General features: G+C 40.2%; 1 protein-coding gene and 1 long non-coding RNA gene across 2 annotated transcripts in view; one reads left to right on the top strand and one right to left on the bottom strand.

Moving 5' to 3' along the window:
- Positions 1 to 10,480, bottom strand: part of FAM120A (family with sequence similarity 120A) — a 64,760-nt gene extending 54,280 nt beyond the window's left edge. Inside the window, exons 1-2 of the mRNA XM_032210249.1 lie at positions 9,225 to 10,480; positions 2,097 to 2,343 (exon numbers count right to left, since the gene is read on the bottom strand). Of these exons, the coding sequence (XP_032066140.1) occupies positions 2,097 to 2,343; positions 9,225 to 9,698 (721 nt within the window). The 5' untranslated portion in view covers positions 9,699 to 10,480. The remainder of the gene's footprint in view (positions 1 to 2,096; positions 2,344 to 9,224) is intronic.
- A 228-nt stretch (positions 10,481 to 10,708) lies between these two features.
- Positions 10,709 to 13,231, top strand: part of LOC116503680 — a 51,634-nt gene continuing 49,111 nt past the window's right edge. Inside the window, exon 1 of the long non-coding RNA XR_004254729.1 lies at positions 10,709 to 10,985. This is a non-coding gene — a long non-coding RNA (uncharacterized LOC116503680). The remainder of the gene's footprint in view (positions 10,986 to 13,231) is intronic.

Here is a 13,231-nt window from a genome sequence, read left to right on the forward strand (position 1 = left end):
TGATTTAAGATTTTTTCCCCTATCTCTTTTGCCAATACTAACTGGTTACTCAAACAACCTGAACCAGAGTCTATTAGAAGGTGTATTTATAGGATGACTCTCTTAGTATGGAGCAGAAAGGGCTGTCTTAGTGTTTAGGGTGCATAAGTGCCTTTTTCTTATTTTATATACGTTTATGTATGTTTTTGAACAATATTTTTATAAATAATAAGTTTTTCTAAGCATCACTAATTTATCTTCTATGAATTGGCTAATTGTTTTGTGATTTGTGTGAGCCTTGTCCAAATAGAATTTGTCTGTGGTAAGAACATTTAGAGAGTGTTCTTTCTCCTAATAACAGAATATGCAGGTCTGACAGTAGGCCTTTTCAATGATGCTCTCTACTTAAATGCGATATCCTTCTCCAAGAAGTATATACTGTAAGTCCCAACTCTCCTTATATTCAATAAGCAAGTTAAAGCAATTTGGGATGCTTTCAATCTTTCATTGAATCTGGCAATGTCTCATAGCTTGTATCATCACTTAATGACTTTCACTGGTATACAATTTGAAGTTTGAAGTTTGTGATATACTATTGTTGTCCAGAATTATTATTGATTAGGGTGGGCTGCAATATTAACAAATATTGTCAATAGGTAAGTCCATCAATGAAATATAATGGTATGTGAGAATAACCTTTCGGACACAGGGCAACTAAGGGAACAGTCATATAAAAGGCAGCTGGTCACAGCAGTAATGTAGTAGGGCATGAAACTCAATGAGCTCCTGCCTAGTTTTAGGGCTATAAAGAGACGAGGTTGTACTCTCAGACAAACAAGATTCTGCTAATATGACCTTACAATAAAGTAGAATTATCTCATTTGGTTGTGTGGTGGCACAGTAGTTAGAATGCAGTATTGTAGGCTAATTCCGCTGACTGTCAGGGGTTCAATTCTTACCAACTCAAGGCTGACTCAGCCTTTCATCCATCCGAGGCTGGAAAAATGACGACCCAGATTGTTGGGGCTAATATACTGACTCTGTAAACCGCTTAGAGAGAGATGTAAAGCACTGTGATGAGGTATATAAGTCTAAGTGCTATTCCTATTGCTATCTGGTCTACCTCATAAGGCTGACAAATAACTTGAAACCATGATTTAAAATTAGGATTTATTGGTAACAATAAATTACCATTTGAAATCTTCAAATAAATTATATGCAAACAAATACATCTTGATTATATTATATTATGATTATATTATATTATTATATATTATATTATATTACATTATATGCAAGCTAAATCATTATCTCAATTTCCTATGTACTCTATGTGTATACAAATATGCTGATGTGTATTAGAGTGTACTAGAGTAAGCTTTGTAATCACCTTAGCATTTACATATAGTTGGAATCACCATTCTTTCACTATTTCTGATCCTATTCAGTTAATTTTTTTTAATTAAGCTATTCATATGTAGGACTGTAATATGTAGGACATTTTACTAAGTGTCAATCAGAATATATTATAGTGAATAAAATGCTTTAATTTCTAGCTAAATAAGTAGCATTTGGTGGCAGTTACACCCAACTCCAAATCAAATAGTAATTTGGGCTGCATGCAAAGCAGCACTCTCCTGTCTTTTTCACGGGCCAATCAGGACAAAATCCCACACATCTGTAGCCACTAACTCTTCTAAGAATTTCTATTTTAACAGATTTTATTCTAAAATTATTTTATAGGACATTAGAATTTTCTATACAGACATGCTCTTCATTTTAAAAGTATCTAGAACTAAATTTTTCTCCTTTTCTAGTAAGCTTTATTCATTCATAATAATGATTGTACCTGTAAATATCATCCAATTAAGTTAAGAAAATTTTAATTGCATGTACATTTCATATAACATTCAATTATGTGATACGGAAATTTTGGCTTGAAAGCTTCCCAATTAAAGTGGGCTGATTTCCAAATAGCTAAAACATGGATTTAATGGAATTTTTCAGCATATTTTCAGGGCTTTTATGCTTACAAACATACAAGTCTCCCTTTAACAAATTTTCAGGATACACACACATACATGTACATACAGATTACCATGTGTTATTTTACCTACCTAAAAGAGCAGCAAAAATAGGAAACCGATTTGGATTCAGGTCCAGTTGCTTGGCAACTTCATGCATCAGGTATTGGCTTGTTGTGAGGCTTTTTCCATTACGGCTCAGTTTTAGGGCATGGGCACTGAAATAGTAAGGGATGTTGCACAATGCATAATCTGAATCATATGCAACCAAGCCATGAAAGCCTTTTTCTCGGCAAAAACCAATTACTTCTTGATGGTGATCTTCGATACTTTGTGCAACCTATGCAAAAGAAAAGGAGTTGCAAAAAAGTATATAAAAAGTTGGCTCCCATTTGTACATTTAAACCAAAGTCTACATTAATATCACATTTTTAAAAGTTCATATATTGAATATAAAGTCATAGCTTGCTAAACTTTATACAATTAAACAAAATTAATACTCTCAACACCACACTGCTTTATATTCAGCATTCCTTTGGATGAAACTAGTAAGCTTGTTCAGAAAGAACTTCTAAGGAAATCATTGTACAGTGACACTTCATGTAATGCTTTAAGACTTCTTCCCCACTGGCAAGTCACAGCCGGCATTTTGAGAAAACCTGCCTTAATAGGTTTATCATATTCTATCCTACTCTTCTGGTGGTAGATCAATCAAATAACTTTTTCTATGCTTGACAGTTTGACCAACTTTCCCTGAAATTCACCTACAATTCCATTTCTACTCCTTACAGAATGACCCTGGAACTTGAAGTAGGTCAATTTCTATGGAATAATAACAGCTTGAAAGAGATCTATTTTAGATCATTCAAAGCGGAAAAAATTGAAAGGCATTATGAAGCATTTCCTAACATTTTTAAAACATAATACAATTTTTATACTATACAAAATAATTTAGAACTCAAAAGGATAGGGAAGTCTTTCTCAAGAAAGGCAAAACTTCAGTTCTCAAAAGGTATTTTTTTAAAAAGGTAACAGAACTTCAGATTCAGAAATACTGATTACATGATATTTTATGTAGCAAACAAATATTCTCAACTTTGGGGGGTGGGGTTCCCCTTCATTACTCTCAGGGTCTTTTTTCCAGAAAATATGTGCTTTCAGTATTTGTTGCATATATTAGAATTTAAAACTTTCTTCACTTTACTATAGTGGTGGTGAATTTTTTTTCTTTTTCAAACTTTTCGGCTGCTGGTTTATTTTTACCCAGAAAAAGTGAGTAGATTCCACATTTCTAAGAATTCAACTATCTGTAATAATATTTATTTAGAATTTAACAAAATTTAAATTATTTTAAACTAGCTATAAAACTAACATTAACTTTCTAATAAAAATACATGCTCCACTGTTTCTTGCAGAATACTTTAATTAGTATATTCCATACAATAATAAATTAACACAACTTATCTTAAACTCTTTACATTTCAAAATTATGTATTTCATACATTTCCATTTTCCTCAAAATGTTGGTCTACTCTCAGCAGTAACAGTATTTTTTTTCTAATTACATCAACATTTCTGGAAAATGTATATACCAAGGAAGCTAGTTAGAATATGATTATGAACATGGATTCATTTAATTATTCCGAGACCCTCTTTATCATTTTGTCAATTTCCATTTCATGCCATAGGAATTTCAGAATAACCTGACTAGGCATTTAGCAAGAGAAGTTTCCATAAAAATGCCACAATGTCAGATGTCCAGCTTTGTAGCAAGCATAGAGGGGCCTTCTCTTGCACTGCTTCAAATTTATGAACTGTTTTCCTCATTTAGATTCTACAATTTCATAAGGGGAATTGAACCCACATTTTTCCACCAATCCTTTTAAGAAGCTGAATTAATAATATGTGTAATTTACTGTATTTAACTATTAATTGTTAAATTTGCTGCTAGACATCTTAAATGCTGTAGAGGTAGCATAGTACAATCACACAGGTCACATTAGTTTGTGGGACTTTTTCTAGGAAGAATATTATGTTTCTTGTATTGATTAAATATTAATAATCTAATTTTCTTAATACAATATAATTCATATACATCTGAATAACTATTTTGAATATGGAGAACAGAGCTGAGAATTTTTCTTTAGAACACTCTCTCCCACTCTCTTAAACACATTCTCACTCAACATAACCATAAACAAAACTTTTATAAAATCCCTTTTATAAATCCATATTTTCTATTCATCTTCTATTTGGTCTATTAAAAACTAAAAAATAAAACTATAAATTTCAATTTCCACAATGACTATTCTGACCAATTCTTGCTCAATTGCCCAGAAAAAGCACGCCAATTTGGTGGTGAGCATCAGTCTAGATGCCCACACATACAACCAATATTGGGATGGGGGGATTGACAAGTCTTATGAGCAAATGCTAATTAAAATATAAAAGCAATGGAAAGACTCTAGTATTACAACTCTCCTCAGAGATTTAAGAATATCAAAATCATGAAAAAGAAAGTAGATAAATTATGCATGATATTCTGTTTGCTTCAAAATAGTTTTATTACAGATTACATCTCCCAGATTTGAGCTCCTTCAAGTGTAATGGATTATGTAAGGTCTTTGGTGTTCACTGTGCTTGGTTTCATTATCAAACAAGGTAACATCATCAATTCTTTAAAAAAAATGCTCGTTTTATATACTAGTGGTTGCCTAGTCAGTATAGGTGGGAGTGGTCTTGTGATTCCTTCATTAGGTTGTTGTTTACTGTTAGCTTGTTTGCCTAAATTGGTGGTTCCTTGATTGAGGTATTGTTTACTTCTTGATTGTAGGTCTAGTGCTAATCTTGCTTTTAATCTCTGCTCATCTGGGTGTTGATTGCTGATGAGGAAGTATTTTGATTTTTTTTGTTTCCTTTTTGGCTTTTTGATTGTTTCTTGAACAGCATGTAGATGTTGTTTATCTCTATATGAATGTGGATGACAGATTTGTCCAGGCTTCCAGAATTCCAGTAATTCACTAGCATTTTTAAGATTGGGATTTAGCTTGGTCTAGGACAGTGATGGCGAACCTATGACACGCGTGTCAGTGCTGACACGCGTAGCCATTTGGGGTGACACGCACAGGATTTCATGCGATTCATCCTCGGCTCCTGCACGGCCGCCGAGGATGAAAGAATCTGTGCTGGAGGAACCAGGGGGGGGGGCGGGACGTGTGATCTCCCCCGCCCACACTCACTTACTGTATCGCCGCCGCCCCTTTCTGAGCGCAGGGGCTGCTGGTAAGGCGTGCGTGCCGTGCGCACACACGTCATCAGCGCGGCGAGGGAGGACCCGCAGGAGAGGAGCGCGGGAACAGTGCGCGCCTCTCTCCAGTCAGGCCGGCACAGAGAGTCTACTCCTGGGACTGTCGGTTACGACCGCACCACAGCAGGGAACACCGGAGTGCCAACGGGAACTGTGAGTGCCATTAGCAGCAACTATTGGGGTGCCAATAGTTTAAGGGTAACTCCATCCTTAAATTTATGAAAGGCTCTACAAATTTAAACTCTGCAAGTTTGAGCATTGCTCACTCCATAGCTCAGCATGCAAAAGCGCTTAATGAGGGAGAATTTATTAAAGAAACTCTCCTAAGATGTGCGCCAGTTCTATTTCACGATATGCAGAATAAAGATGCAATTATTAAGAGAATATCTGAGTTCTCTTGGGGCGGACTGGAGCGGCATGTTGATGAGGACGTGGAGCTGGAAGCAGCCGACTCCACAGCCCTGGTTCACGGCACCCCAAACAAGTTCAATAATATCAAGGGCAACATACGAAATCGACTGATGAACAAAGAAGTTACTAAGCAGGTATGTTAAATAATTTGTTTTTGGTTTATTAAATACAATTATATATTGCAATTATACATTTTTGTAGTTTAAACTATAAATTGCGCAAAATTATGTTTTTGTCGAAGTGACACACAACGCGAGTTATGCTCGATTTTTTGCCGATTTTTGACACACCACGCCAAAAAGGTTGCCCATCACTGGTCTAGGATGTGGAGTATCAAGAAACTATGATCTGTCCATGAACTGTGAAATTAAGTTTTCATCGTGTCTTCTAACTGCTAGCTCCAAGTTCAAGAGAACACCAAAGATCCCACAGTTCAATCCTGAGCTACAAGCATTCTTTTCTATCAGTAATGGAACATGACTTCTATAATCCTTATTAAGTACAAACTTTGGCCAGAGTAGATGGGTGACAGACTGTATAATCCGACACATTTGGATAAATTGGAGAAAAAGTCAAATAGGTATTGCTGAGTGTCAAATCACAGAAACACAACATTTCACTGAAAGTTATTTAAAACTGCATCATGTATCTATAATGTGAAAGGCAGTTAAAATGTATTGACATATTATGTGTTCTGAATATAACTTCCCATGATCCTTTTCCTGTTTAGACTCAGATATTCCCTATTGCTTATGCAACTTATTAAAATTATGCACTTTATATGTCACCAATATAATGTGAATTATGTTCATTAATCATATAACAATCATACTGTCATCATGATAGAATTTATTTTATATATTTAATATTATCTTTAATATAGTTCACTAAAACTTTATTCTACCAGATTTAATAGCATTAAGTCAGTCCACTTTTAAAGGATTACTGCATAGAAATATCTTATTGCAACTTTCTGTAAATTTAGAGTAAGAAGAGCTATTGCTAGCAGATTTTAAAGTTTGCATTAACAATATAACATTTGCTTTTATTTCTATTTTACAAGAAGATTCTGATTAAGTGTTGGAAATAAAAATGTTTTAATAAAAACTTCAGAACATCAATACTCTTTGAAATCACTGATCCTTTTTCTTCAAAGACTACAGTAAAGATGGGTTTCTAGCTTCAAATCATGTACTCATTAGAAATGTTAAGTCACATCTGATTTAAAGAAATATGATTGCACTTAGCAGCTTTCCACTTCTGATAGATGAGTAACAAGAACAGAGCAATCTAACTTGTTCACTATGATGTTACACTTAATGTCTGTCACTTATGTAAGCCAATCATTACACCAGATTTGTGGACTTGTAGGCTTACTAAATTTCTTACCAGTTACAACTGAAATAAGGGGAGGGACTTCCACTAGCAACTTAGTCTGAAGTATCACAGCCATTCTACAACACAGAATGAATTCTAGGCCTTAACTTGTTAAGTTTCAGTCAGAAAACAATTAACCCACACTTCCAGAAAAAAGTATGTTTTCAGTTTCACTGAACATATTAAAAACTAACTTTTAATATCCATGTGTAAATATATTCTGGGGCTGTGGGTGGAGAGTATCCTTTGTCTCTTATATGCCACAAGGTAGAATCAAGGTCCAATTACAAAACTGTACATTATCTGCTAAGGTCACATATTTAGTCAACTATGCAACATAATTGTCAAAACTTTCTACTTAGGAGAGCTAAGAGTTCAAGCAGGATACCTCACCAGTAGCTTTATTTTAAGGGCAAAATGAAATAAAATGAAATGCTATTACAACTGCTATCATGAGAACAATACTACATAATTATCCAGGGGGGAAAAATGGAGGAATGGCACTATGGTCATTGATCTACATGTAATAAAATCTGTAAATCAAAGCATATTGTAAATAAATTTATTAGACCACATATATAATTGTATTGTTTCATTGCTGTACAGTAACAATTTAAAACTTAGTATCTTCTACAAAACTGTAATTAAATGATTTATAATGGTGATATTATTAGTCTAAAACTTCAAACTTTTGTGTAGTTCAAGCCACAAGTCCCCCCTAAATTATAGATTAAAAAAACTTGTTGCTTGCATGCATTTTGTGGACAACTGTCTAATTTCCCATTTATGATTTAAACAAATTATAGACATAATTCTAATAATTCTTAAAAGAAACAACCAGATCAAAAAATAACTCTGATTCAAAGAGTGGTTATTAGGTTGGAGGGTCACTTTACTAATCTGAAGGATCAAAACAATAGAATTAAAGCACCTGAACCTGATGTTTTCAAAAAAGGAACACAAAAGACAGTTAAAACTGAGTGAACCCAGAACAGAAATATAACAAGATAGATTTTGTTCCCAACTGACTATGCAACTCTCACTCCTGGATCAAGTATAATGATCACCAATTATCTTCCTTTATAATTTAAACTACAGTTTATAGATATTTGTACAGGAAAAGAATGAACATAAGAATTATGGCAGAAGACCTGAGGATAGATGCCAAAAAAACTTGTATTATTAACAAACCAGAAATCCAAGTTTAGGAACAATGGAAAAAGTAAATGAGGATTCCTTGAAATGTTTAATTGGTTTCTAGTCTATAACTGTAATACATTGAATTGAGATGTTTAATATTAGCAACTCATTAGACTTCTTACATTGTGGATGGGAGCCTTTGGATGTTCCCTGTTCCTCTCATCTGATTTTCAAAGCTCTATATATAAATAGAAAAATCCCTGTACAGATTGAGGACATCAGTTTGCTTACTAAGTCCTCTCCTACGCCAGCTCGGCCACCCTCTACCTTCCTGCCTCTTAGTGAGGACGTAGGGAGACTTATTTCTACTCTGTTCCTGGGAGGGGAAGAGTTGTAGCCAAGACAAACGCAATTACTGTACAAACTTTCGGGGCAACCTTGGATGATTATTAACGACCAGCGGGAAGCACGCTGGATCCCAGGAAATCTCAACTCCCCGCCCAAGGTTCTAACTCAGCTAGTTTTCGACGACATTTTGCGGATATGGGAGAACAGAACTTCCCTCCCTTCCTCCCTCTGGAATTAGTCAAACCATAACCGGGAGGGAAAAGTCTGCTGCCATCTTTATTAATGCTGCCCCTCTGTCCACCGCACGGAAGGGAGGAGGACTGGGGGGTTCAACCCAGTAAGGTGCGAGGCGCTTCCATGGATAGAAGGACGGCAGGCGCAGGAGTTGGTCCCCGATAGGCGTCAGGCCCCTGCTAAAGCCCCCCCCTCCACCCCATGAGACGGGTGGGGAACCGGAGAGCGCGAAGGGAGTAGAAAAGGAGCGAAAAGCAATCAGAGCAGGGCTAAAGGGCAGATCGGGGCTGCAAGAGGGCCCCGGTGACACGGGCCAGGGAGACGCATGCAAGGGAGCACTGGGGCAGCGAAAACGGCATTGGGCAGCCCTCCGAGCAGGCCGTCGCTTGCCTTCGCTCGCTTACCTTGATGTGGAAGCGGATGAGGGCCAAGCGGATGCAGTGCGCCATGCAGACAGGCGGGAGAAACCAGACCTTGGGCGGCGGGGTGCCCTTATTTTGGACGTGGCTGACAATCTGTTGGGCGGTCTGGCGCTCGTTGCCTTGCCGCTTCACCCACTCGTGGAGCCGGGCCTTTTCCAGGGCGCCGTTGAAGAAGACGAAGAGCTCGATGTTGCCGTTGAAGCAGGCCTTGGCCAGCGCCGCCAAGTAGCCCAGCATGTGGTTCCATTGCCCGCCGCTCACCCAGTCCGTGTAAAAGCCGCCGTAGAGTCGATGCAGGCAGTTGTCGGCGTCGATGAGGAGTCGCAGCGGGGTCTGAGGAGGCCTTTGGCGACCACCACCCACCAGGCTGCCCCGGGCCAGCTTCTGCAATTCCACCGGCACTACGGCACTCGGGCAGTGTTTCTCGATGTAGTCCTGGAAGCCCTGCACTCCCATGGCGACGGTGGTACCGGACTGGCTGTTAGCGGGGGTTTAGGTGGCGGCGGCGGTGCAGGGAAGCTGGCTGAGAAGAGCGTCTTCGGCCCGGGCGTGGAGGCGGCAGGAGCAGTTGCGATGGGCAGTGCTGGTGCTGGTGGTCTAATATTATTCAACTAAGGCGAATTGGTTGGTTGGTTGGTTGTTGGGTGAGCGGGCGGGCGGGCGGGCGGCGGCGGCTGCAGTTACACGGTGGCTCTTCAGGGGGGAGTTGTATGGATTAGTGGGGGGTTCATGGCTGCTGCGCCCGCCATGTGCTGCTCTCACAGCGCCATGGCTCAGGGGATCCGGGCTACTGCTGCTGTGGCTGCTGCTGCTGCTGCCGCTGCGGCTCCTACTGCCGGGGAAAGGAAGGGAGGGAGGGAAAAGCGAGAGAGAAGGAGGGGAGGGAGGAGGAGGAGGAAGGGAAAGGAGGAAAAGAAGAAGAGGGGGGAGCGGCACAACACGCAGGAAGCCAGCCCACTCGCCGCCGCGGAACAGGCGGGACTTGGCCCAGAGTGCCGAGGCCGCCACTGCCGCCCGCCAGCTTGCTCAGGCAAGCGGAAGGCAGCTGGCCCAGGGCCGACGGCCCGCTCTCCCCTCTTTCCACTTCCACCTGAATGGCAGAGCGGGAGGGCTGGCTGGCCAGGCCAGGCCAGCTCCCCCTTTCGTCTCCTCCACCTCCGAGCCTCCTCTTCTACCACCACCACCACCACCACCCTCGACTAAGCCTCCTCCAGCAAACAGATCTGCCCCAACGCCGCCGCCCTGTAGCTGGGACGCTAGGGCGCATGGCCTATTGCATAACCCAAGCATGCGCACGGCGAGACAGGCGGGAAGACAGCGGAGAGGAGGATTGGTCCAGCCGGGGCCGCGCAAGCGGAAATGAGGGAGGGGTAGGCGCGTGAATGGCGGGTGGCTGCAGGGAATGGGAGGGGAGGGGGGCTTAGAGCGACAAGGAGGAGGGGGAAGTGGGGGGGGGGTGAGAGGATTCCTTGGGGTTCGAGGAGGAGCGGTCGTTCGATGGCTGGAAATTACAAACCACCTGTGGCTGACCTGAAATCTATAAGGCTTACTCGGCGAGGCTTCCTCCAGAGTAACTGAGCCACGAGTGCTAATGTTTATTGTACGTGCAAAATTCCCCCACTTCGGACTACTCCCGCGACTGCATTTGCGCCTGACAACATAAACCCCGCTCCGTGAAAGTGCACGCGTCGGTTCATGCACAATAACGCGACACACATTAAGCAAGCCAATTCAGGGTTGTGTGTGAGTAAATTCATTACCTATATATAAGGTGAACTCAAAACACTTTTATAGCAAAGCAAAGCTTAACGCACAAGATTTATAAGATTAAAGAATAATTTGTGTGTGTGCACATAGAGCTCTCTTAAAGAATCAAGAAATTGTGGTGGAATTGACCTCAAAGTCATGTAATCCAACCCCGATTGGCGCAATGTTTGCAAAACCTTTCAGATAGATGTTATGTAGTTTAGTTGAAGACCAATGAAGAAGACCATGCCAGTTCAAGAGGCAGCCTATTCCGTTAAGTAACAAAATTTAACATCGGGAATTTCTAAGAATCTAACTTAAATTAGTTCTGATCCTACCCTCTGGTTCTGCTCATCCATCCTGAAAGTGCTTTGCATACGTGTTGTACTAAGACTGTTGAAAGAAATAAGGAATAGAACTGTATATTAAAACAAATCTCTGACTTCCAAGAATGTTACATGTAGTCGCTGTTAAAGGGAATAATTTGGCATATCCTGGGAGTAATGGAGCAGTTTGTAATTATTTTTTTGTGAGTTGAGGATCCAGTTTGGGACTGCTGCTGCTGAGATGTTTGTGATTTTTTTAAAAAAATTACAATATTCAAGACTGGGAAATGGGTTTTGAGTCAAACAGCTGAAGGACCGTTTATGTAGGAGATAGTACTAGGCCTCCCTTAGGCATGAAAGCAGGCTGGTGATTTGGGAAGGGCCAGGGACCCTCTGTTCGCCCAACCCACCTCATAAGGTTGTTGTGGGAAAATAGGAGGAAGGAGTATTGTTCACTACTTTGAGTTATATATAAATATGCAGGATAAAAATATAATAACATTCCAAAACAGCTGAAACACCATTTGAACACCATTGGCATTGACAAAATCACCACCTATTGCAAAAGGCAGTTTTAGTTGAAACACATCCTGAGACCTTTGATATTATTAAATAACAGCTTCTGCCTCTCCCAAGTCCTTGGAAACATCTGGCTGACTATGACAAGCTAAAGCCAAACAAAGACCCTGCCATCAACCAGATATGCCAATGTTAATACGCAAATACTTTAATCTTTCTACAAAGACCTGCAATCATTGCAACACTATTCCTCTTGGTTTTCCCTCAGCTAGGAAACCAGAAATCCAGGGGGGGGATGCAATTTTTTTACATTTATTGATTAATTTTATTTATGAGAATTTATATATCATCTAATTCTACATATCCTAGGTCAGCGGTCACCAACCAGTGATCCGTAGACCACTGATAGTCCGTGAGAAAATTTTGGTGGTCTGCAAAAAATTATTTGCATTTTTATATTGCACTAAATCAGGGGTGCTCAAACTATGGCTGCAAAGAATTCTTGTATTGCTGCAGAGTCTCCCCATTCGGGGTCTTTTTGTGCAGGTTGGAAGAAGGCAGAAATTCTGAATTGGGGTCTGCTGCGGGACTTTTGGCGAAGGCTGGAGGGAAGTGCCACTAGTGCCAAAGAGCCAGACGGCCTTGTTCCAGTGAGACTGCATCATGGCCTGGAACTGGCTGACCATCTCAGCCCACAGCCTCAAGGCGCCAGTACCTGGCCTTACATTCCCACCGGTCTTTCCTCCGCTTGGAAAGCCTAGCTCGTAGATCTTGGTGAGGTGCTTCTGCTGAGCCTCCTCAGTCAGATCTGATTTGAATTGAGCCAGCCCAAACGGAACCCAAATGGGCAGGGGAGGAGTGGGTGGCAGGGGAGGAGCAAATAGAAGCTGGCGAGGTGCCCTTGATGTGACTGACATTGAGATGACCACACCCATCCAGTCACATGACCACCTAGGCACATCCACCCAGCCGATCATTAGGCAGATCATATTGTGGTCCGCAGGATTTAAAATTATGAATTTAGTGGTCCGAAAGTTGGAGACCCCTGTCCTAAGTGGCTTATAAGATAAATGTATGTATCAATACTAGTCAGCAGAATAGAAATATGGCAACCTTTTTGAAAGTACTCAATTAGAGAACAGCAAAAATTCTTCCAATCCAGCTTTTCTTAATACAGTATATCTAACATATAGGTTGAATAACTAAGGGAAGAGTATATAACCTTGTTTGACTCAATCTCACCGTATTCATGACCTATGTATAGGTTTTGTATTGAGATAATGCTCTGGGATTCCTACTTTTTTAAGCACATTCCACTGTCTTGATGTTTTTGATAAAAGTAATGTTTTTTTCCATAATCAATGAAGCAGGTACCCACTTTTTAAAAATATTCTTTGA

The sequence above is a fragment of the Thamnophis elegans genome, chromosome 2, assembly GCF_009769535.1.
Source record: "Thamnophis elegans isolate rThaEle1 chromosome 2, rThaEle1.pri, whole genome shotgun sequence".
Classification (NCBI taxonomy): domain Eukaryota; kingdom Metazoa; phylum Chordata; class Lepidosauria; order Squamata; family Colubridae; genus Thamnophis; species Thamnophis elegans.